Source organism: Falco naumanni, chromosome Z, assembly GCF_017639655.2.
Source record: "Falco naumanni isolate bFalNau1 chromosome Z, bFalNau1.pat, whole genome shotgun sequence".
NCBI classification, from domain to species: Eukaryota; Metazoa; Chordata; class Aves; order Falconiformes; family Falconidae; genus Falco; species Falco naumanni.
This window is the reverse complement of record NC_054080.1, coordinates 2,272,911-2,297,965: the sequence shown is the minus strand read 5'-3', so window position 1 is coordinate 2,297,965 and position 25,055 is coordinate 2,272,911. Positions and strand designations below refer to the sequence as shown.

The 25,055-nt window shown below is 39.8% G+C and overlaps 1 protein-coding gene across 2 annotated transcripts; it reads left to right on the top strand.

Annotated features, from left to right (window-relative positions):
* Positions 1-1,101: 1,101 nt before the first annotated feature.
* Positions 1,102-23,272, top strand: TMEM167A (transmembrane protein 167A). 2 transcript variants are annotated; one of them, XM_040580149.1, is made up of 4 exons: positions 1,102-1,160; positions 13,651-13,760; positions 19,280-19,314; positions 22,693-23,272. In XM_040580149.1, exons 1-4 carry the CDS (start codon positions 1,158-1,160, stop codon positions 22,761-22,763), a joined length of 219 nt encoding a protein of 72 aa, XP_040436083.1. In that variant the 5' UTR covers positions 1,102-1,157; the 3' UTR covers positions 22,764-23,272. The 2 variants fall into 2 exon arrangements, with proteins under 2 accessions (XP_040436083.1, XP_040436081.1); XM_040580147.1 differs by lacking the exon at positions 1,102-1,160 and adding an exon at positions 7,003-7,044.
* The last annotated feature ends 1,783 nt before the right edge of the window (positions 23,273-25,055 follow it).

Below are 25,055 nucleotides of genomic sequence, written 5' to 3'. Positions count from 1 at the left end.
GTATTTAGAGGTCAGACATTTAGACCATCTAGGAATTTTAGTAATTCTGTGACTGAAGTCACAGAAAAATACACTGCGGTCTCAACAAGGAGATATACTACCTTTACCCAAGAGTTTTCAACTTGACCTAATGCAACTAACCTAGTACAATCACGGAAGAGGGAAGAGGAACACCCCCTACGGTGCTGGAGCACGGGGCAAGCGCAAGAAGAGGAGACCAGACTGGGGCAAAGACCGGGCTCTGCTCGGCCCACCCCCTCTCCTCAACTCCCTCCCCGAGGGAAGCCAGTCAGGATTTTCCCTAAGGAGGAACAGGACCTTCACTTCACATCACAAAGCACCTTACTAAAACACAGCCTCAGTAAAGCGTTCTTGATGCGCTGTTACGTTTCACCGGCAAGCGGCTCGACCCCCGCCGCCGCCCGCGGGGAGCGGAGGCCGCGCTCCCCCCGCCGTGCCCGGCGGCACCGCCCGCCCCTCGGACCCCCGCCCCGCCCCTGCCCCCGGGCAAACAGCGGCCCGGACTGGGCGGCAGGGCGGGGACGCCCGCTGGAAACCGTCAGCACAAATTAAAAGAAAAAAAACCGCACAAAAAAAACACCAAACAAAAAAAGCCCCAAACACCAAAACCATCACTTTTGGCGAACGGGCGAGCGTCGAGCGGCCACGCTGCCCTGGGCCTGACACCAGCGGCACCACTGCCGTTCCACGCCTGGGGAACGGGGCCGGGCCCCACCGTTAGCGGGTCAGCTAAGGGGACAGGCCCGCTTGTCCCGGCTCCGGGGCACCGGTGGGAGGTGACGGTCCTGCTCTCCCGGGGCCCACCGGCAGCTACCCCCCCACCCCCCAACAACGCCGAGGGGAGGCGGGGCGCCCCGGCCTACCTCCTCCTCCTCCTCCTCCTCCCGCACCGCCGCCCGCCGCTTCCGCCCGCCCGAAAAGGCCGCGCTCCTGGCAGCGACGTGGAAGCCAATGAAATTTACCCTCTCCCTCTCGTCCCGCCTCCTTTCGGCCATTGCTGCCAATCGCGACCCTTCACATGGCCAACCTCCAATCCCGACGGTGGCCCCGCCCATACCCTGGAGGGGGCGCCCCGTAAATGCGCTTCCGCCCTGCTCCTCCCGCCGGAAGTGTGATGTGGCCGTGAGCGGGTCGCCATGGTAAGCGCGGGGCGGTGGGCGGGCGGGGGGTGCCTGCTCCGCTGCGGCCCCGGCCCCGGCCCCCTCCCGCCGGCACTGCTGGCTTTCGTGCCCCCCCGGCCGGCAGCGTCTGGCCGAGGGAGGCTTCCCAGGCCCGCTGGCGCCCCAGGGGCCCTTCATATCCCATCTGGGGCGGGCCTTTGAACGCCCTCAGGGTATTCCCGCCTGTCGCGGGGCAGCGAGCCCAGGCCAGTTCCACCGTCCGGCCTTGCTTAGCAGCAGGCCTAGCAGTGACCTGAACCGGGCATGTCTGCACCCCCCTTGCTGCCTTCCCCCCCCCCCCCCCCCCCCCCCCCCCCCCCAGCCTGACACGTTTTCTGTCTAATGCGGCCTAGCCTGGGTTTTCCGTGGGGCAGTGCGCTGTCTGTCAGGATTTCTGTGTCCCCCGATTTCGTGGCTATGTTGTTTGACATCTTGCTTCTTGAGCAGCAGGCAAAGGCCCGACATTGACTGCTGTTCTTGTTCTTAGGAGTAGCATCAGGGGCCTAGTCCTGTTTGCTAACAGAAAGTATGAGTGATATATACGTGGAGTTGACCTAGAGGCATACTAACATTGCTGTTTGCTTCCTATGGTTTCTGGCTTTTTTTCATTTTACGTACAGAGAATACGAATGGAAGATTTGTATTTGGTTTAGAGCTAAAGCTGTACTCTGAAATGGTCTCTCTCAGCTAAGCTAAAGGTCTTTATTTGAGCTGTGCAGATACATGATTTCTAAATTTAAAAGAAAAACAAATAGCTAAGGGGAGGTGCTTTCCCTGTATAAATAAAGATTTGTAGTTAACTTTTATTTCAACACAGAATTATTTTAAGACTAGCATTTTCAGATTTTTTCTTAGAATCATAGAATGGTTTGGCTTGAAACGGACCTTTAAAGATCACCTAGTCCAACCCCTCTGCCATAGCCAGGGACACCATCCACTAGATCAGGTTGCTCAAAGCCCCATCCAACCTGCCATTGACAGGTTATCCATCACCAGGAATGTATATTTTACAACTTCCACTGAATCTTTTTATACTTCCTGCATATTCATTGAAAGATTAATATCTTGTGAACTTTCTTATGGTTCAGTTCAAAAAATGTTTCTAGGCTCCAGATCTTGTCACCAGCAGGAAATTGCTGGAAGTTGCTCACCTGAGCATTCCTTGGCAGATCTTCTAGATGAACCTGTTCTAATCTGTGGCTTCAAGCAGTGAACAAAGAGTTTTCCTGATAAGAGGCATAAATTATCTCAGAAGATCTAAACCATGGATACAGAAAACAAGAGACAAAAGGGAAGTGAATAACTCACCTCTAATCAGTGCCTTGGAAAGGTAGATACTGTAGAAGTACAGCATCACCTTGCTGTTCTTCATAGTACTTAAAAGGATTTGAAATTGTAGAAAAAAGGCAAGAAAATCTTGATGATCAATGTGACATCTATATTGCTCAGTTTAGCACTTCACTATAACACTGTTTATATCTAGCAAAAATATTATGGCAAGCATACGAGGTCCTTTGAGAATTTTTTCTCCATTTGTCCATGTTGCTTGTTAGAGGCTACCCTGTATCCTTCAAGGAACCTTAAGTAAGAACCTTTTAATGAGATTTTTCTTGTGATTTTATGTCAAAAGAGGTGAAAATAAGATTCCTCAGGCTTGCAGTGTTTGAATTCTGCAGGGAAGACAGTAGCCCTCATGGCATATCCAGGACTTTGGATTCTCTATGATTCTACCTCTGGTGTTGTGGTTCTTTAGGAAAAAAAACCCTGTTGTCTGGTGAGATTACCAGTCATGAGCTGTAGTTAATGACACTTTCTTTTGAGCTCACACTTGACTGTGAGATAGGAAAGAGCTTCTGTCTGTGTATTGTCAAATGGAAGAGAGTAAAACTACACCTCCAGTTTGTTCTTTCTCCAAAGAAAATGAGCTGCAACTGTGGCAAACCAGTAGCTCTGTGAATAGCATGCTTTTTGAAGCGTAATTTCCAAAGGACTCTACCCCTTGGAACTTTCCATGCCATTGTCTCCTGGGCTTCCTTACCATATCCTTATTAAGCAAGTCAAAACTTGTGCTGGGTGACAGCCAGCTTCTGCCAAACAGAAGATACATATATGTTGTCTTCTACCTATCTTTTCCTTCATGTGAAAATGCAACCTGTGTTTTTTTCCTGTTCACTGCCAGTAGGTAGAAAAAAAATACTATTTTAATTTAAAACAACTTTGAAAGCACGTAGAAGATGCTCAATGGATTTAAAAAATACTGGAAACAGAAGGGATGCAGTCTAATGACACAGCTGCTTAATTTATTTAGAGGCAGATTATATATTGTTTACTGGCTTTCATAAATCCTTGTGTCACTTGATGCTGTTGACTCGAAACGTATCTGAAAACTCAACAAAACTTTCCCTAGTGGGGTTGAAAAATTTCCATGTAGCATGGTGGGCAGAAAGAGGGAAGAAGCCTAAAGTAGTTAAAATTCATGATAAGCCTCTCACCTGTTGAAGGGTGGTCTTCGCTTTCCTTCATAGCAAAAACGTGGTATTAGAGCCAAACAGTACAGGTACAAAAAACATCTTTGTAGATATATTTTGTGTATGGAATTGCAATTTGGTGATTAAGAAAATAAAGAATTGCAGAAAACTTGACAAAGATGGCTTCTTTCTCTTCACCCTCTGGCTAGGACTGACCTTGAGCCCCACTTTACTGCCAAAAAATTGATTTGGGAACTTTCCATGAGGACAAACATTTCTGTACTAATCTTTGTTGCTGTCTTAGCATAGTGTTTATAGAAGGAAGGGGAATTGCTCATATAACCAATTGTAAAAACATTCATCAGTAAATATTGATCCAAACCAAGCTCTTGGATATAAACATACCAGAATCTGAAACACTGCTCTGCAAAAGAGCTTTCAGGAGTCTTCAAGTACAAAGTTGTGTTTGGCTTATTCAAAGTTACAAGGAGGAATCAATCCTAATTCAAAATTGCTAATAGATTTTTACCATGGCTTAAAGGTAAATAGGATTATAAACATCTAGTTCAACTTAGAGTCTTAAGGTGTCTTTGTATTGTGAATTTATTTTAGAGTAATGATGAACAACGTTTGCATGTCAGTATTATAATGCCATCAGCCACTGAATTTTTTGAACAAGAAGCAATTGGAATTTCAGAGAGTTACAGCTGCGGTAGCAAATTTTTCATCTGATAAAGCCTGTGCTACCCTGCTAATCTGATTTTACTGGAAATCTGAAGATTTTACTCTTGCGCCAAAGCTGTAATGCAAGAAGGTGTTAGGACTTCCTTTGTCACCAGTTGTGCAACAACTGACTCGCGTCCCTGCACTGGATACTGTTTGATTCCCGCGGCTGCTCTGTCATGCCCCTAGCAGTAGGAGCAAAAACTGCTAATTGAGGAGAAAGCAAGAAGAATCTGCTGTCTGTGTACTTCTCCTCCTATCAGAACAAGAAGTTTGTCAGATAATTGGAAAGGCAAGAGGAAGGGAGAAACAGGAGATGCACCGTGGTTAGGAAGGGACGATGACGTATGTTGTTCACTACACTAGTATTGATGCTTAGTAAATCTCATGCCATCTGTCACTGCATTTGTAATGCTACTGTGGAGTAGGCATGTCGTAATTACTCTATATGAAGCATTCAGTATAGGTACTTCTCTGACAGTTTACAAGATGATATGAAAATATATCAATAGTTTGCTTCTGTGGTTATAGAACAGAAGAAATTATTTCTTCTGCCATTGTAAAGATTTGGAAAGATTAGGGTGCAATGAATCTGCTTTTTCTACTTTTACCACATACCTAAACAGTCCAGGAATGACACCAGTTGTGAGAAACTGTTTCTTTGCTAAATGCTGAGCAGTCCTTATTAAACATCTTTGGCATTCTGTCTACTATTAAATATCTTCATTTTATTTAGTAATAGCATGAAAAGTGGGGGTCACATTTTTCTGCAGCCTTTTTGAAGTTAATAATGGGCAGATTAATTGTAGATTAATTACACCGTAGATTTTCCACTCACAATCCAAACGCTTTAAGTTGAACAAAAAAGGAAGTTAACATAAAATAATCTATGTCACAATATGTTTTTTTCATTGGCTGCAGCATTAGACACCATGTGCATCCACTGTAATAGCTACAGTGTTGAGTAAGTTTTTCTGCTGATGCACAGAGCTTGGTGTTCAAACTCACCAAAAATTCTCATTTTTGATTTTGTGACCAGGGAGAGAAGTGGAAACTGCTGGCATCTTGCTGAAAATTATACCTGTCTTACAGATGCTTAGAATCCAAGCCACACACCTGAACTCTGCCAAAGAGACCTACAGAGGGGCTGTAGGCCTGTTGGGTGCCATGGGACATCAGGGACTTAGTAGAGCTTTTCATTATTTCTTGACTAACTACGTATGTTTTTTCCTGATAGACAAGTATTTATTTTTCTTGTTTTAAGGAGATGGTTGTACTATTAATGGTCAAAAAAAAGAAGTATGTAAACTGTATACTTAAATCCTTAGTAAATTAATTGGTAAATTAAAAGATAAGCTTTTTGTGCAGCCTTTAGAACAGAAGGAACATACTATCTCTTGAATGCATGCAGCAACTTTTCAGGCATTCTGTAAGGATGTTCAGGAATGCAGTTCAGCTTTGAATTGCACAGGATTTCTGTGGCAATAAGAGACATTCAGAGAAATAGAATGCATGTGGTTTTTTCCTGTTGTGCTATGGGCCCTATCTGTAGTTAGTTTTTGATTCTTGCTTGTGAGTTTGGTATGACAGTAAAACTTTTCCTGTAACATTATTTTGGTAAATTCCTCAGATACCAGCAGATAGAATGTTAGCTGAATTGCAAATGTCAAAGTATTCAATACAACAAAGCAAAAATATTTCAGTATCTTACTTTCTGAGAACTTTGACTTCCTTCTATGTTCAAATTACTGTAGCACCTTCTGCTACAAACTCACACTTTTTCTATCCAGCTTTTATTTGAGTGGGGATGTCACCTGACTGAAAATGTGCTGGCATGTTAGAATGACTTACATCTTCCATTCACACACACAGTTTTTCTGTTTCTTATGATTCACTAGTAAATATGAGGTAAAGAAACTAAACAGTATGGTATGCAAGTTCCATACTGTTCCAGAATGGAGAGTTAAATGATTTGACAGAAATATGCTGATCAGTTACCAAAAACACAGGAATGGTACAAGTTTATAATTAGGCATACTTCTTCAATGAACAGCAAGAGAAACCAGAACTTACTCATCGTGGCCAAAGATGCCTTTTTCTTTACACAGATAATTTTTCTCCTGCTCAACTGCACTCTAGAAATTTCCAATGTACACATTTTTAGGGCAGGAGAGGTAGAAGAGCTGCGGGTCAAGACTTATGTCCTTTTGGAGAGCTCTGTGGTAATGGCTGGGTATCACCTCTCCATTCATAGTTCTAGAAACTATTTAGTCTCGTTACTCTAGAGAACATGCTTAGCTTCAATATCCTAAAAAAAGGGTTATAGAAATTGTTTCTGTTATCTAATGGGGGAAGACAGCAGACAAAAAAATTGCAAGCTATATAATCCGCAAAGAAGGTGGGGAGGAAAAGGTATCTTAAGCATTTACTGCTACATCTAACAAGTCTATGTTTAGTAAATATATGGACATATACACATATGTGTTACAATAGCCCTGATAAAAAAGCTTGATACTGTAACTTTAATTTAGTTTTTTATTGTAAGATTTCTTGGTGAAGTGCTGCACTTGCTAGCTGCTCACACCAAAAGCTCAATTTTGAAACTTCTCTAGGTATTGGGGCAAAGAAGGAGGAATTAAGTAAGCATGGAATTTCAGCGTCGTCAGCTTGAGGTATCATTTCATTGTTGGTCTGTAGATTTGAATTGCAGTAAAAAACCTAAATCTGTTAAAGTCAAAAGCTTTTGTAGGAGAAGATAACTGCTTCCATGTGTTAATTCATTGTCTAATTGTTTAGAGAGATGGGTTACTTTTAAACAGATGTATTAGTCTTCAGGTGACAGGAAGCATACATTCATTCCTATGTACTATACTTACCATTTAATTTGGGCAGTATACTTCAAGAAATGTCTGCAGGAAAGACTCCCTATTACTGTAATAAAGCCTTAGCCTAAATTTTATCAGTGCAAAAATATATATTTTAGACAGAACTTTGAATATTTTAGGCAGAAATGTGAATGAGCATTACATACCGTGCTTAAATTCTTCGGAAAGTAAGTACTGGGGTGAATGTCCAGTAAACTCAAAGTAAAAAACCCTATTCATGTTGGAGCAACTAGTAACTGCTACCTCTATGGTATTTGGATACTTATAAAGCACAAACCAGTTATGTCTAAACACCTCTTGCTTAGTTCTTCAGAGTAGTTTTGCCAATAATCACTTCAAACATAACTGATTTGCAAGTTTTGTATTTTTTTTACAGGTCTAATTAGCATGCCTCTTTTACAAATTCTTATTTTCATTCATTTTTTTCAGATTGCATTTGGCAGCAGTGGGAAAACAAATTATTTCTGAATAGGTTGAAAATAATATAATTATGTACATGTTTTAATTAAGTTCTAGCAATTGCTTTGATCTTCAGATGGGGAGTAGTGCTACATATTTTATTTCCTTTTTTTTTTTCAATATTATACTCCTAAAAATTAGATTGAGACTGGGGAAATAAGAATTGCAATACCTAGTGGAAACCTGTGTTGCTAAGCATTTTCTCTTTCAGTATTTTAAGGACCTCTTCATTAAAATTTCATTGATTTCCTCTTTCATTTTTTTAAGGACCTCTTTCATTGATTTATTTCAGTTTTCTGTGATGAGATTTGAAGCCTACGTTACTGTTTTAATGTAGGCTTTTTCATTTTTATCAGCTCTTGCTTAACCACACTTTAACTACAGTGTAAGGTCTTGCTCACATGTTAATATGACAATTGCAGCTAAACAGTCGTATATCAGTATTTGTTTCTTTGCTTCCACAGAACATAATCATCCATCAATTGTATAATATTGAGGAGGAAAAAAGAAAACTGTTCTAGAAAGACTGTATATTCCACCGCATATTGCACAAATGAAGTTATCATTTCTTTAGGATATTCCAATAATTTGTCTGGGTTTGCCCACAGAAATTGATTATTGTAATAGTAACTGTGGGGCAAAGTTTAACAACTTGCTGGCACTACAGTGGCCTTTCTTTTTATAGTATGCACAGATGAAATCATGGCTGCACTGCAATCAGAGCTGGAGTAATCATTTTGTAAATACTAGAAGTCTAGGGAAGATAAATCTTTGGTTTCAGTGTTCAGTCTGTTGAGATAAACTGGGAGAGCTTTTATAGAACCATGATACATGGTGTATTTTGAGTGAAAGTAAATGTATGACACAAGGGGAAATTCAGTGGGTCCTTCCATGACACATACAGTCGCATCAGAAGTTAAGATGTAATTTATTACAGTGCTACCCAAGGGTTGTATCGTTAAGTGGTTCATAATTCTGTGGTGTTGCCTGCAAAGACATGGAACAAAACAGTATCTGAATCAGAGAATGTAGGAGTGATGGAGTGAATAAAAAGTGCCGAGGCACATACAGGAAGTCTTGGCTATGGCTGTTGTTTTCACTGTAGACATAGTTTAGGATTCTTGCATCTGTTACAGCTGTGTCTGCTGAGGTTGAATACGCATTTACTAGTGAGCACTAAAAATTTAGGCAGTCGTCTGAGTGTGCCCTTCCTTTCAGCACATGGAATTAAATACTCATATAAAGTGCAAGAGTTGTTGATAACCAGAACTCTGAGTTGCCTCTTTTTTTTTCTTCTCCCCAGCTGTAGTAAATTTAATGTTGCCTAAATTACAGGAGTGACAACGTTGTCGTGAGCAGGTCGAGAGGGGCTGTGCAAACGTTACAGCCCATCGTGATTCCATTTTTCAGTTACATACATACATACTCTAAATGAACTGAAGTATATTATACTTAATTATATTGAAATCTTATTACCGTATACTGTTCCATGAATTTATTTTTACTCCATCTGCAAACTCCTCCTTTCCTCCCTCCAGAAATGAACTAGAAACTCCAGTAAAAGTAGCTGTCACAACATCCCCTGCTCCTGTGTTGCAGCACAGTGACCGATGGCATCCTCCAGAGGCAACTGGAGACCGTTTCTTTCCTTATAACTCTCTGTTTGCCCCAGTATCTCTCTACTGACAGCTACACTGTTGAGATGTGGGCTCAGATGGGAACACATTCAGATGTCCCTAGCTGTAGTTTGTCTTCTAACTACTATATTTTCACATGAGTGTTTATAATGCATGCCACCACTGCTAATCTCAACACATGAAAACTTCCAAGAGTATTCATTCTTTATTCCTATGGCGTATTATATGGAATTACTTTTAGTAAGATATGATATGATCAGGGAAATAATATTGAGGGTTGTTTTTTTTTAAGGGCTGATTTTTTGAAGGATTTAAAAGAGCCTTTGGGCATGTAGCTCTCAAAGCTAACATCCATGGTCTTAAATTTCTAAAGACTTATGAAAAAACTTGCTCTTGCACGTTCAGCTGAATATAATACCTCATTAACGCTGCAGGTGATTTGATAGTGCTCCACAACTATCTGGAGACAGCACACAAGAGAGGGAGGAGGGGGAAAAGTGTAATTACTGAAGTAACAGAGAATGTAACTATTGAGGTATTTCCACCAAGTCAGAAATGTGCCAGACACAGATGTAGAATGTCAGCCATAGCTTGTACTGTCTAAACCAAGAATATAATACCAGTGGTGATCTTTTCTGCCTTTGCAGTTTGAGTCTGGGAAGTTAGTTATCTTTCCACCAGTGTGTGGACACAGTCTGAGAGATAGCATCATGTTCTCAATCTGCTGAAATTTCTTTATAATGGGAATGAAGATCGTAGGATCTACGTTAAGCCAGTCAGCATGTTTGAAGAATTCAAACTACATTTGGATCAGAGGAATGCAGTTGAATCAAATTAACTGCAATCCACCTACATTACATTTTCCAAATAGCTTGGTATGTGAATGCACTATTTTTTGAAAGGATTTTGAGTAATGTATGACTCTTACAGCAACCTTTAATTACATCAGGTGGAGCAGCCGGATGTAAATCACCCTTTTCTGTAAATTCAGCTGGGTCCTAAGAATTACTTCAGATGTGAAATGTGAAGCCATCTACTTCAGAAATAAACTTTCATTTCCAGTTCAGAATTGTAAACAAATTTTAAAATATGCACGTCTGTTCTTTTAAAGTCACTGTATGGATAAATGTATAATTCAGAGCACATTTCAGTGGAAGGGCGTCTGTAATTACAGTGACGTCCTACGCTGCATATCTGGAGAAACACATGAAGAGCCCAACAAAGGACAATTATATACTGCCCCTATTGATTGACTAATAACACATTTCATGAGTATACATTTACAATCCCTGCTTAAGAGGAAGCAAGTGTGCCCTTCTGCCATTTTCATATGTTGAAGTACCCGATACCGCCAGCCTCCTTGGGAAGCAGCTGCAGGAGAAAGCTTGCAGGAATTCATGGGAACCAAGCTCTGGCAGGCACTGCACTGTGAGATGTTGAGAGCAGCTGTCTGTCCCAGAGGACTGATCAAAATAATCAGTTGATAGGGAGTATCTGGCTTTGCTGAGAGGCAGCCACTCCTGGGTCTGGCCCCATCACGTTCCTAGACGTGCAGGAGCCAGGAGATGCTGCCTCTCGTAGGTCGTAAGAGTTGCCTCTGCAGGAGAATTGAGAATTCCCTGGATTCTGAAGTTGGCAAAACCTTATGCCTAGTACAAAGGCAAGGGTCTACCAATAATGATGGGCAGTGTTTTGTCCTTTGTGAATAATCTGTCATTATTTACAGCATGGTACAACAGAAATGATGACTCTGCTAGCTAAGCTAGAACACTAAACGTGATTTAGCTAATGCTGTGGCTCAGCAGAAGAGCAGGTAGCCTCACCTTGAGAACTTGAGGGCTGGCTTTCGGTGTTGTATCACCGCTCTACTTGAGCTGTGTAACATCCCCTCTCCATGTTCGCACTCACCGCAGAAACCTGCCTGCATGTCAGTTGTTGTGTGTAGTTGCCATTTGCTCTTCAGCTTCCTCCACTATTTACCTTCTCTCAGCACCCTAATCACATTTTCACCCTGTCCCTTTTTTTGTCTCTCAGACTGTTGTTACAGAAAGGGCATGAGGAACGAGGGAACTGGCTTGGGAATTTTTGCTCCTGCGGGATGGCTGATGCAAGAGGGCTCCAGCTTCAGGCAGCAGGGAGCAGTAGCGCACCCACGCCAGTGGCTGGTGCTGCCTTTGAGGACATGCCCTCCGGGATGCTGAAAACTCTCCTACAGCCTGCAGAGGCTCCTTGAGCCTCTCTGTGTTGTTCCTTCCTCATGGGCCGCCTGTTGGACCCCGTTAACTTAGACATTTACATCGGTTTGTGCATCTAGCCCTGTCTAATGCATGTATTCAGGCTGGCAGTTATACACATGTTCTAGTATTGCTTCCTGTGATTGATGGAGACTTCTGTGTAAGCTAAGGTTATTATTTTTTTTTGTCACTAGGTTTTAGATCCCAGTATCAGAAAGGTTGTGGATGTTCCAGTGGCTTTGTTCCTACTAGAGCTTCTTGGTTTTCTCTCTTAATTTACTGTTAGTGCAATACTGAACTGAGATACTGACTTTCTTTTATGTCTCTTTAACTATCTAGGGAAATTGCTTATCGGAGCTTCAAAACATTAGAATTTTTTGACATAGTAGGAAAGTGTACATAGATCAACAGGGATGTGCCCCAAGCTATGGAAATGGGAGCTGTGATGTGTTCTTAAATCCCATCGTGTTCTTGAAGAAGGAAACTGCAATGTAATATCCCTTCATAAGTGCTAAATATTTACATTTAATTAGATACAGCTTTCTGGGTTAAGCAGTACAAAAATAATATGGGATGTTCAGACAAAAATTGATCAGAACGCCAGAAATAAGTTAATTTACTATATTTGCTTTGCCATTTTTTTGGAGTTCAGACAGAGTAGGATTTGCAAAAGAGGGTAGCTAAGCAGAGAAGATAAGGCTGTTTGAAGTAAGCAATTACCTAATATACTACCTGGCCTTGTTGACCAAAATGTCAGTTGAGACATGTCAAGTTAAAAAAACAATCAAACAACAACAGAAAAAAACCACAAACCAATAAAACTGCAGCATCGTGCTTCATGCAGTTGAATTACTTTCACATTGTAAGAAGAATCTTAAGTCTCAGATTTGGGACTAATTGTTAGAAGCTAAAATCACAATGACTAGTAGGGAAATATTTCCACTAAAAATTCCGGTGCATCTATTGGGGGGAAAAAAAAACCAACCACGCTGCTAGTGCATCATTCATTGGAATGGTGATGTGGCACTCACTGGAAATCAGCATCAGCCATCCTTCTGCCAGATTTGGCACTTGGTTATGGAGTTACAGCAGTCTTTACATGAGTACCTTCTCTCCCCCTATAATGTTTATACTTCTGGAAAAGATTGCTTCACATAAGCAATGATGGTTGCTTTTAAGTTAATGATTAAAGATGTTGGCCACACAGGACTCAGACTTCAGCTAAAAAATATGTTTGTGAGATGCACTTCCTGCATATTAGTGATACTTTAAACTTTAGCAAATAGCCAGATCATGCAGCAGTTTCTCAGGAATTGTTTTTTTCTTACTGCCAGTAGGCAGATCAGTTTTACTATCAAACAATAGCACTTCTCCATCCTAATGCAATTCCCCCATTCTTCCAGCATTTTCCATAAAATGAGCACTTAATAAGTACGTAAGTTTAAAACAGTGTGGATGCTTTAAATTTAAAATCTAAAGGTGATTTGAAGATAAAATGAATCAGTTATCTTTTCTGTAGTTCAGGTGGGCTTAATTGTATGTATTTCTACAAATTGTGGAATTTTTTGGTGTAGTCTTCATAAAACAGTATATTAACAATCCTCCTACATATTTCTTGTGATTCGCTGCCTTGGCTGCCACTGGTTTACTTGTCAAATACTCTTCACCTCCACTTTCACCACCACCACCACCATACTCTTTGGATGCAGACTGCACTTAGATGTGTTCTTGGCCAGGACAGAACATCTGTTTTCTGTAACTCTTAGCCTGCTGCTAACGGGTTTCCACAAACTGGCTTTGGAACAGGTCCCTGGGAGCAAAACGGTAAGGTTACCATTTTGCCTGCTGTTTCTTTACCCTTCTCAGGATGGATTGAGAAAGAAAAACTTTGTTCTTCCATCACTGTGTGCAAGAGACTGTTAGAAAGCGTTTCTAGCATTGTAGGTTTATTTTGGTTTTAGTGGGTATTGTCTACAGGATCACCTGTTTTCACCAGCTTATGCAGTGAGGGGAAGTTTTGTACTGTGAAGATGTAATTTTTCTTTTCTAATTTTCTTCCATAGTCTGCCATCTTCAACTTTCAGAGCCTGCTGACTGTAATCTTGCTGCTCATATGTACCTGCGCCTATATCAGATCCTTGGTTCCCAGCTTACTGGACAAAAATAAGACAGGGTATGTAATCTGATCATTTTATAAATACACAAGCTGTTTGGTTTTAACTGCAACATTTAATATCCTCTAGTGATAATACAAATCCTACTTTTAATTATTTCTCTCTTCTTTAGAGATAAAAAACTTCATTTTGTACCTTACAATAGAATGCACTAAGGTATTTGCAAGCACTTATTTTGCAATTGTATAGTGAGAATTTGTTACCTAAGCCAGCTAATACTGCTTTATTAGTGATTTTCTGGATTTATAACTTTCTTGTTAGATACTTATTAAAGGTACAGAAATGACTGACAGAAAGAAAAAAATTCCTACATGCTGCTATTGCTGTAATGATTTATTTTTGGTTCTTAGGATAGGTAAGAAAACATGAACAGCAGAAGCTAGCTCTTTGTTTTCAAGATCAGCATTTTGGAGGTTCAGGTTTGAAACAGCGTTAGCAATAATCTGTAACTAAAAAAATGGAAACTATTAAGGTCAGCAACACTACCCTTTTCTATGGTCTCTTGAAGTCATTGTTTTGTATTCGCTAAGATGAAGGAAGAATTTTTGAAAGTTTCTACAAAACCTAACCTATATTTTTGTCCTTTAGTCACTCTAACTTCATCTGACTTCTATTCATGAAGCACATGTTCCTAGGTGACAGGGTGTTTTTTCTCCTTTATGTTCCCCATTCTCATGGAATGTGCTTAATGTTGTGGGGCCAATACTGTGGCAAAACAGTTCTTCTCTACCCTGCTTGGCAGCACAATTTTTGGGGTGAAGGGAAATGGGAACACCAACAGAGAAAAATCTATGCCTTACTCATGCTGTTAGTGGCTTACCAATTTTCTTTGTGCTATAAAGAATGTGATGGGATGTTGGGTGCAATCAACAGTATGCAGAACTGTGATTTAATTGCTGTGGTCTTAAAGTAATGATTGGGCAGTTTTGACCTAGAAACCACTGAGGCCATCCACAGTATTTCAGTAATACTGTTACCTAAAGTGAATACAAAGGAGATAGATAATATTTATAGAAGTAGGAGGTAATTCTAGCTGGTAATGTTCTAGGTGGAAAAAACAGACAGGCTTTTGGGCGCTGGGTGTTTTGACTTGGCCGCTTTTTCCATTAGATCATTTGTTGTTAAAGAAAATGTTTTTTTCCCTAAGTATCTTCTGTCACTTCTGCATTTAATTTCAGAAAAAGTGTCAAGTTTTAAGTAGACTCTTGTCACCAAGAACCCTGAGTGTTTTGTCTTCTGAAAGCCTTTGTTGAAATTAACCTCTGGAATTGCTGTTTTATCACACAAGTTTTCTTGCAGCGGTGTAAGATAGCCAGAGTATGCTAGCTTTTAAATTTAATTTTTTTAAAAAAAAATTTTTTTAGAATTTGGAGTTCTAATGTGAAAATGCTTCTGTCCTTTTATATGAGGACATGAGATTGTCACTGACATGAGAGATTTCTTTTGATAAAAGTAAGGATTGAAAGAAAGGATGACTTCATGAAGGACTGGTGGTGGGGCAGGGGGAATTTGGGTGTCTGCTAGTTGAAGATAACACAATAGTCAATGAGGTATACACAGTAAGAAGTAAGAATATTTATTTTACTGATTAAAATTTTAGTGCTGTTCTTGGCAAGGAGTATTTCCTTTAATCTGGAGCTACTCTGTTTATTCTTGAGGCAAATCTCTCTGGAATACAATAGAACTCTCTTCATAAAACATTTTCAAAGGGTGCTGACACAGTGGAGGAGTTGGGGTGTTTGATCTGTAGGTTTGTATTTATATATATGTTGGACATACTATTTTATTTTTGTTTTATATATATATATATGTAGACTACTTTGTACTGGAGAATAAAACGTTGGCCTGGAAGCAATGAAATTTGTTTCCTGAATGGTAGATGTTTACGTGGAGCTCATATGCTGTTAAACCCCTGTCCCTCTTTGCTAACATATTCCATGCTCAAATGGAAATGTCTAGACGTACTGGATAAAATAAAATACTAGTGATATTTCATTTTACCACAGAGATGATCTTACCTCATTATCCCTGCTCCAAATTAATAGCATAAGAAATAGCAATAAAATATTGAAGTGACAGAAAGGAGAAATGTTGATAGTTGCTCACTGTATTTCTGACTGAGTGGTAACTTTGTTGAAGATTTAGGTCTGTTGATAGTAAGTAAAGAAACATGTTTCTGTTGGTTGAGAGACTGTGTTGCAAAGTGATGTCACCGATCCTCATAACACTGTATTTCATCCCCTTGACTCCGCTGCCAAAATGTGTCTTTTCGTACCAAGCCAAACAGAATTTTAAACCTTCATTTTCCCTGACGTGTCTTGAGTGTTTCCATGTGCTTTGTCCTGAAGCAAAAGTGTTTAAGGTTGGGAAAGCAAGTGGAGATTTACTGTCTCATGCTTAGAGGAGAATGTGTACCACAACATAATTCTCTCCTCCCTGCCAACCAGAAAGATGTGTTAGCTTATATGCAGTGGAGATCTCCTTTGACTTGCCATAAGCATTGCAGTGGGGTATCTCTCACACTCCCTCCTACGGGGCCAGCGGAGTTATCCTGGTAAACACATGGCAGCTGCATTTCGCAGCATTCCCAGTCTAGCAGCCAAAGTCTAAAGCCCCACTAACCCTTTCTTCTCTTACTGGGCTTCATTTCTGAGGGTTTTTTGTTCTCCAGATAACCAACACCACTTTCATAATCACTGCTTTTAACATTAACACTGAAAGCCAGGAAATATGCAGCAGCTCATGCACATTTGTCTTGTGGCTGCCAGAAAAGAGCAGGTATGCAAGCCAGACTGACAGACTTCACTTGCATCAAAACAGAGATGAAGATGAGCATGAAAGGGAGAATAAGAAACAGTGAAATGACTTCAAGTAGTTGCTTCATTTTCATGCAGGAGGGATTATTTTGGAGCAGATTCATTCAAGGCAGCATTGTTTCTGTGATAGTCAAACAGGTTTGGACTTCAAGAGGTGCATGTTGTGGACCTGAGAGGAGCAGTAATAGAAAAATTCAGCAAAGCAGAAGGCCAGCACAGGCTCTTCTTTCAATGTGAGCTCCCCAGTTCATTCAGAGGCTGTGACTGTAGCTGTTTAGAAGGTCCAGGTTTCAATTTGCTTTTGCTCAGCAGAAAACTATGTGGACAAACAGATGTACTGAGCTGTTCCAATAGCAGCACAAGCCTCTAAAAAAGTACTGTTGTCATCTTTTGGAAGGCTTGTCAGTCGTCATGTCAGTGCTGACTTTAAGGTCATAAATTGTTGACTGCGGTAAGGGTAGCTGATGAAACCCACATTCTAACTCTGCTGTACCACCCACATCATAAAGGAAAATCCATATTTTCACCAAGGGTTTTTTTTAGGGCGAGGGACAATGTACAATACTTAATCATAACTTTACACATGGTCAGAAAACCCTGAGAAGGCAAAGAAATACCCTTGCTGAGATTGTGAGGCAATTTCAACAGGTTTGTAGACTGCCTGAAGGAGTTAATACTGTTTTTCCCAGATAAGATTCTTCTAATATGCATATGAACAGGACACTAATGTTTTATTTCTTTGAGGTTCTGGGCAAGTATTTGAGAGATGCAACATGAGGCTGGGCTGTGGAAGTTTTTGTGTTGGTTTTGCAGCATGCAATCTGTAAAAATTTTGCAGAGGGTAACTACGGTTTTGAGAGTCTTGTGTGCCATCTACACAGCACTATGGGGATGTGTATTTTGTTCGTTAAGATTTACACATGCATGCCTTTTTGTCTGCACGCATCTTCAAAAACTACACAGATGTCTGCAGGTTACTTTACTGTATGACCTCTTAGCCATGGTCTTCATGCAGGGTTTATTACTTCTGCTTGTGGAGCTATATAAAAGCAGAAAAAAATGGCTTTGACTATACAGAAATACTTTTGGCTTGAGGTAAAATGATTTAAAGCACAAATAAAAAAAAAACTCTAAAAATGAAAACGCTTGATTGCTGTTCACAATAAATTGGTTAGCAAGTGTAGCGCCCATCAAAAAGCATTTCACTTTGACTTTGAAGACCTTAGTCACTTGTTGCCCCTTGGAATACTTGGTTCTCACCTGCCTAACACCAGACCTTTATTTCAGAAATAAAGGGGAGGCTGATAAATGGGAAGAGGGAGAAATGCTGAAGTAAACTAAGGCCATAAAAGAGGCAATAAAATATGAAGTAGCTCAGAAATTCTTTTTTTAAAAGTACAGAGTGTGTTGACGAAGTGTGCAGGAGCAAGTGGCCCAAAACTACCTGCCTGCATTTAAACAGGAAAAAAAGAAGGCAATTGCCAGAGCCCAAGACAAGGGAAGATAGATAATCAAATCATTGTGGGTACGGGTTCAGAGCACTGTGGGAAAGCACTTGAAGAACTGCCATCACAGCAGGTAGTAGATACAACCCCACAAATTATGTACGCTGAAGTTACTCCCGATAAACTTATCGGGATAAGGAGGAAAAATAATTATGGGGTTTTTAGTCCATAAATCCATAAATAGACAGTATAGTTGAATCCAGGTGGTTTTACTGCATTGCAACTGGTCATGCTATGAAGGAAACCTTCCTGTAGACAAGCTTTCAACACAGTTTTGACCAACATGTGAAAGGCTGAAGTCTGGCTTCTAGTTCAGGATGCTTCAGTATTCCTCCCCTCTTCTTCCACAGATTCTAAAGCGGACTCTTCTCTTGTTCCTCTTGAGCAGTTGGTATGAGGTTATTTTAGTTACACAGAGAAATTATGAATTTGTGGCGTACATGCTTGTACATATCTTCGGATGTGCTTTGGATAGTTGAATCCTGCTTTTCTCCTTTGTTGCTCCACTTGTGAGAATTAATGCCCTGGGCAAGCAGCGTTAGAGAGACGTGAGCAAAGTAAACCTTGGTAAAAGAGTGAAAACAAACCTGAAGAACTGTTTTGTTACGTATTTCAACAAAGGTATTCTATATTAGATTACACTTATGAATGTGTTCTGCTAGAAAAGGCATTTTTTTATTTACTATTGCCAAGGGAAATACAAGGTAGACTACAAAGCATTAAATTTAAAGTACTCGGGTATATCCTCTCTCACACCCGCAGGAGAACTTGCTTCAAAACCTTAACATAAAGACTTTCCCATATACAATGACATGGAGGTCTGTTGGTATTTCCTTGGTACTCCAGTACTCTTCTAGTTCTGTTTTTTTCTTTACATAATTTTCTGTCTGGGGTACCTTAAAGTAGAATGTAGATTCTGATGAAATCTTTACACTTGAAACAGAGACTGAATAAATGCATCTTTGTTTTTCTTGCATGCAAAAACCCCTTGCTAGACTCAGAAAGAACTTTACCACTTGTGTACTTCGTCGCCTGTAACCCTCTATGCAGGTATCTGGTGTTTTGTGATGTTGAGAAGAGTGTCAAGCTGACAAACTACAGCTAATTAGGATTCATTCAACACAGAAGAAAGAAAATTAGTTGACTTAAAGTATTTCATTAAACCAAGAGCTTAATGAATTTATTTTATCTTTACAGATTATTGGGAATATTCTGGAAATGCGCCAGGATTGGTAATTATTTTTTTGTTTGAAATCTTTTAACACCAGTGCTTATTCTAGAGTATGCATTATTTATGAGGATAATGTTTCCTTGTAGCAATGAAGCCCATACTCATGCATCATCTTAAAAAATGCAGGTTTTACTTCCATGAACTATAGTGGAGGTAGCAGGCCACGTGACTATCTTACCTAGCATCATGGAAGCCTGCATTTTCTAATGTAAATTCCTGTACGTGCTCTGCACTTTTTAGTATGTGAAATAACCAAGGGCATACGTGGCATACTTACTATTAGCATACAAAGAAATCAATGATCCCTTGTAAACTGCTATGTATTTGAAATTCTAATGAACCACTGACAAAAGCCAGATATTTACCTTATAGTAATAAAACATGGAATTCATATTGCAGGAAGGTTCTGTTTAATCACAAATGTCTTTTATTCTCTCCTTTCTGTAGTTAAGCTTCTGTGCGCTTTTGAATTATGCAAGGCTGCTGGTGTCAAGTGGCATCTATATGCAGGCTGATGAGGTCTATCTGATTTTAGACATTTCCCCTTAACATTCATGTTTATATTTATATTAATCCTTATTCTGAATCTATTTTGAGAAGGGAATGGCAATATGCAACAGAAGTTCGGTCTTAACATTAACGTATATCCAAGGTTTTTTAAAAATTACAAATTTGTCATCTAAACTATTCTTCAAATTGCATTGTTAATGCTGAGCAGGAACTTTGAACTTGTAATTGTAGATCTTCCTACTTGTCATTGAACCTAAAGGAAAGATGCATGGTTCCCTTTTCTGCCTTCTCAGGCTTTGAAAGGGAGGTGACATACATTATTCAGTATGTCAAAAAGCATTTATGCAAAAACCAGTTTTTTTGTGAAGATCTGTTGTTAAAATGATTGCAGATACTGCCCTATTTAGATCATAGACGTAGCAGAACCAATTTTAATATTGCAATTGAAAGAGACTGGCAAGGTGGCCATTGTTAGAAATTAATTTTGAGCTATACTAGCAAAAACAAATTTAAAAATTCAGCTGCACCAAACTTTGTTCAAGGTTGAAGAAAACACCTTGGCTTGCCATCTTCTTTTTAGTTATTTAAGTGCAGGCATATTTTTTCTGTTAGCTGTGCACAGCAAATAATTTTGAAAACTATTTAAGAGAGTACATGAGTTTTTATGAGGTCCCTGTCAACTTGATGAAGTTAAGAACTATGGTTCACCTGGAATATAGTCTTCCTTTCCAATCACATTTAACATATTAACATGTTTGCATTTGCTACATCCAAGGTAGTGCATGTACTCTTGTGCCCCATACTGAACTGCTTTGTTTTCTATTTTTCATGTAAAGCACTTCATTTCTTTTCAACTTAACATTGAGTGGTCCAGTTTGACTTTGTTTTAGAGTAGCAGGTGAGGAGGTAGCATCTTAATGTTCCTTGCTTTACATTTCCTTACATAACGGTGCCATATCCTCAGGATGGGAAATGGACTTTGAAGATCATTCCTATCATTGTGTTAATCAAAAAGGCATGTAGAAAGTGTAGGCTTCTATAAATGAAAATGCCTGCTGACTTCCTTTACGTTTAACTTGCCCAGTATGTTTAAACAACCTTTTCGCGTGTGCATAAGATTTTAATAACCAGCAAGTGGTTACATATTTAGAGAGTTGTGCAAAATTATGTTTAATCCTGCCACATGGTGATTTCTCTTTCAAGAAAACGAAGAGCAGGAAAGTATAACCCATATGAAAATTGTAATTCCCTGAACTGTAGGAGGTGAACTTCCTCAAAAATTTACTTTAAACAGATGTGAAACTGCAGACATTAATTCATTCAGTTATTTGAAGTTTAATTAAATATATGCCAGATCATGACAACATCTTGTAATGTCACTGTGGCAGGCACTCCCACTTATGGCAGGTGTCACAAGTGTTTTATTTTTCTTTTGCTGTGGAAAAGTTTGTTCCTCCTGTATTTGAAGGTCCTGCTGTTAGGAGACAACTTCTTTTCTGAGGATTGCACCTTAGTGATAAACTTGGCAGGTTTTTTCTTTAATGTTTCTCTGAAAACGAACATCTCAGAAAAGGTGGTTTCTAGTAAGACAAGAGACCTCACACAGCAAAAGGAAATTGAACGTTGTGTAAAGCAAACAGCTCCAGCTCTGTCTTTATGCTTCTGAATGCATAAAACCAGGAATCTGCTCACTTTAAAGAGGCATTTGCTGTGTTAACACTTCCTGACAGTTTTGTAGGCATGAAGTACGATCCAGTGCATGGGACTCTGCTCTCCAGGGAGAAGTCAGTGGATTCATGAAGAGGAATGCTTAAGCAGAAGAGTAAAAAAGCGTGGCTAATTAGATGGGAGAAGTGCCCATGTGAATAGATAGCAGTCTGAGTAACATTACTAATACTCCCTTGATTGTGTTACAGTTCACTACCTAAGATTCTTTTTTTTTTTTTAGTAGTTTATTTGGTGAGCAAGAGATCTCTGTAACATTTTGTTGTGGGCCAAATGGGTGGGAATAAATCTTTTTCGATTGCCTTTGCCACCAATTGTAAGTCTGTTACTGGAGTAATGTAACTTTCACCCATGGTCTGCCCTGGAAAACTGTAACACTAATTTGAAAGAGTCAGAAATAGAGGTGTCTGTGCAGTTTCTGTAATGTGTTGACCATTTTTATCACTAACCTGAAAATCTGTGGACCAGACCCTCTCCACGTGCTAACAATGTTATGTCTCTCTAGCAGAGAAAAAAGGCAAACATCTGGCCGTGTCTGGGCTGCTGTGAGCTCCCCCTCCCAGTTAGCTGGCTCCTGCATGATACCATGCGTAGAAGATTCATGCTGCATATAGCAGCTGTCATGGCCAGACAGCGCTGTGGTACACCTCAGCTGACACAGAACAGCTTCTGAGCAGTGATAGACCTTAGCCAGAACTGGAATTAGACCAGTAGAAGATTTGGTGTCTTGGTCGGCTTTCCAATACCTGCCTCCTGATTCTTCTTGATGCTGAGACGTAGCAGCAGTAGATTCTTCTCCACACACACACCCATACCCCCCAAATGTTTTCCTGGAAATAGCATCTCAGAAAAGATGGTTTATAGTAAGATAGAAGCCCTTGCATTGACCTTTGCTTAAAGCAAACAGCTCCAGCTCTTCTTTATGTAGCAATATATATTCTATCCTGCATCTTAGATTTCCCACTCTCTTGCCTGTTCTTCCTCCATACACGACTGTGGTCATAATAGCATTTCTCTAGCTAAAAATGTTAAATATTAAATTGCATGTGCAAAGGGATAATTATCATGTTAGGCTAGGAGCAGCCTACATCTGTTTAGTCATGCCTGAATTTTTGTTTAGTTTGGGCTTTTTCATTCCTTTCAGGTGAACGGAAGAGCCCCTACGTGGCTGTCTGCTGTGTCGCGATGGCCTTCAGCATCCTGTTCGTACAGTAGCGACTGGAAAGTGTCCCATACGCCCCACTACCAAACAGCAAAGCATGGAAGAACTTCTGGCAAGAAAAGATAGGAAAGTGTCATCGAGTCTCTTCTCACATGTTGGATAGCCTGTCTTTTAGTGGACAGCCCTCCTCCTGCAAACAGAACATCATGTACAGTATTAGTGATCATAATGTAACTAACTCCAGATGACATGTATTTATTAATGTCAAGTCAGTACTGACACTCCTGATGTAACTCTTGAAAGGGTGTCTGTTGTATATCTGAGTTTCAGGAGAGCTTTCTTTACACCATGCACTTGAAAAGGTTTTTAATTTATTGCTTGATTGATCTAAGGTAGAAACATAAAAAAGTTAAATCTAGCGATAGCAATAACACCACTATTACAGGAATAAAGAATATTGTGAGTGTGGGATATGTTATGAAAGTATTTTCAGTTTTTACTGTCTGAAGTATCCCTGTCATTTTGTGATAGCTGCACTCATATAATAAAAGTATGACCTCTAGAGCAGTTACATTCAGCGTTTATTGCCTAAACATTTAATTCCTCAAATGATCTATCAATGTTTTTATTTTTAAGATACTAATAAGGGCAGGGGACCATGATTCATAGAATCATAGAATTATTTAAGTTGAAAAGGACCTTTAAGATCATTGACTCCAACCAGTAACCCCACAATGCCACCAAGTCCGCCAGTAAACCAGGTCCCCGAGTATCACATCTACACGGCTGTTTCAAAGGTATTTCAAATACCTTTTGATATTTCAAATACAAAGAGGTATTTCAAACCTCCAGGGATGGTGACTCCACCGCTTCCCTGGCAGCCTGTTCCAATGATCGACAACCCTTTGGGTGAATTGTAGTGATGTCTGGCTAGCTGCTTGGAAGGCACAGATGTGGGATTGAAGAACCTGGACTGCTCTGTGTAAAGTATCATATCTATTCACTTTTAGACCTCTACACCCCAACTTTTTCCAGTATTGTGGGAAAAGGATTCTAAAGGGTCTGCTGCTGTTATACAAGGATTTTAATACAAGGTTTTTAAATCAGCTAAGTGAAGAGTTAGGTTCTTAGGAGTCTGCAGATAAGGAAGTAGCAGGTTCCAGCATTCTGAAAGTTAAACACCTAAATTAGATTATACTTTATATTAATAAATATTAGATTACCTTTAGTAATGCTTGCCCTTAGCATTTATTCTATAATTTTGCAAATTTTTAGTAATCTAGTATACTGCCTGACACGTATGTTTCCACCAGACCTTCTGTGTTTGAGAGAATTGTCAGCAATCCTTACTGTTCTGAAACTATGTGTGATGAGAAGTAGTTAGACTGGCAGTAAAATAAAGTAAAAGGTATATAACTGTTGTTATTCTTGTTTGAAAAACTTGTTTCATAGATCCAAATTACCCTGCATTTAGAAAGAAAGTGATCATGAGTTATTAGCTTTGTATTATCTCACATATAGATGCATGTCTAAATCACCATTGGAAGTACTCGTCCAAAACTGTTTTCTAATCTGGAGCCAGGAAAACTAGATTTTTCCAGTTTAGGCCAAATAAATACCCCTGGCTGTAAACCAGGCAGGTTCAGAGGAGTACGGAGCTGTGTGATGATGACCATGCTGTGCATGCATAGCAGCCTTAAACTGAGGAGGAGATCTGGGGAGAGGCAAAATCTATTTCTGTAACTTTAAATGTGAATGCTGCTCCCAACATAGCATCAAAGCAACCCATTTCTGGATTTCAAAGGTGCCATTCCTAGACTGGGGGGAGGGAAATTCCTAAAGAGTCTTGAGTTTTGACTGTCAGGTGTATACATGTTCAAAATATGCAGAGAGTCATCTGATAACTTTTTATATTAAGCAATTATATTCTAGGCTTTCATATTTATAAGACTGTATTATAAATAATGGTGTTTGTATGATATTCACACATTGCAGTTCATCCCAACCTGTTCCAGTTACCAGATTAATTCTTAGTAATCTCTTACATTTAGCTGTGGCTAGGAATACCAGTGAAACAACCCATGGAGAATCCTAAAACTGTTGACATGAACGCACTGTATTGCAAATGCCAGTCCTGTTCACAGCATTTTATCATTGAAGGGTTTCAGACAAATAGGCCTCTTACTGTTTGTCATTTGTTCAGACTTTAAAATTACTTTTTATGCAGCAGTTCTTCATTTTGTCCTAAGTGCAAGCTGTTGATGGATACTTCCTAGTTAGGGATGTTTTTATTTTGTACTTAATACAACATTTATAGGATATTCATGGCATACTAGCTGCATGGT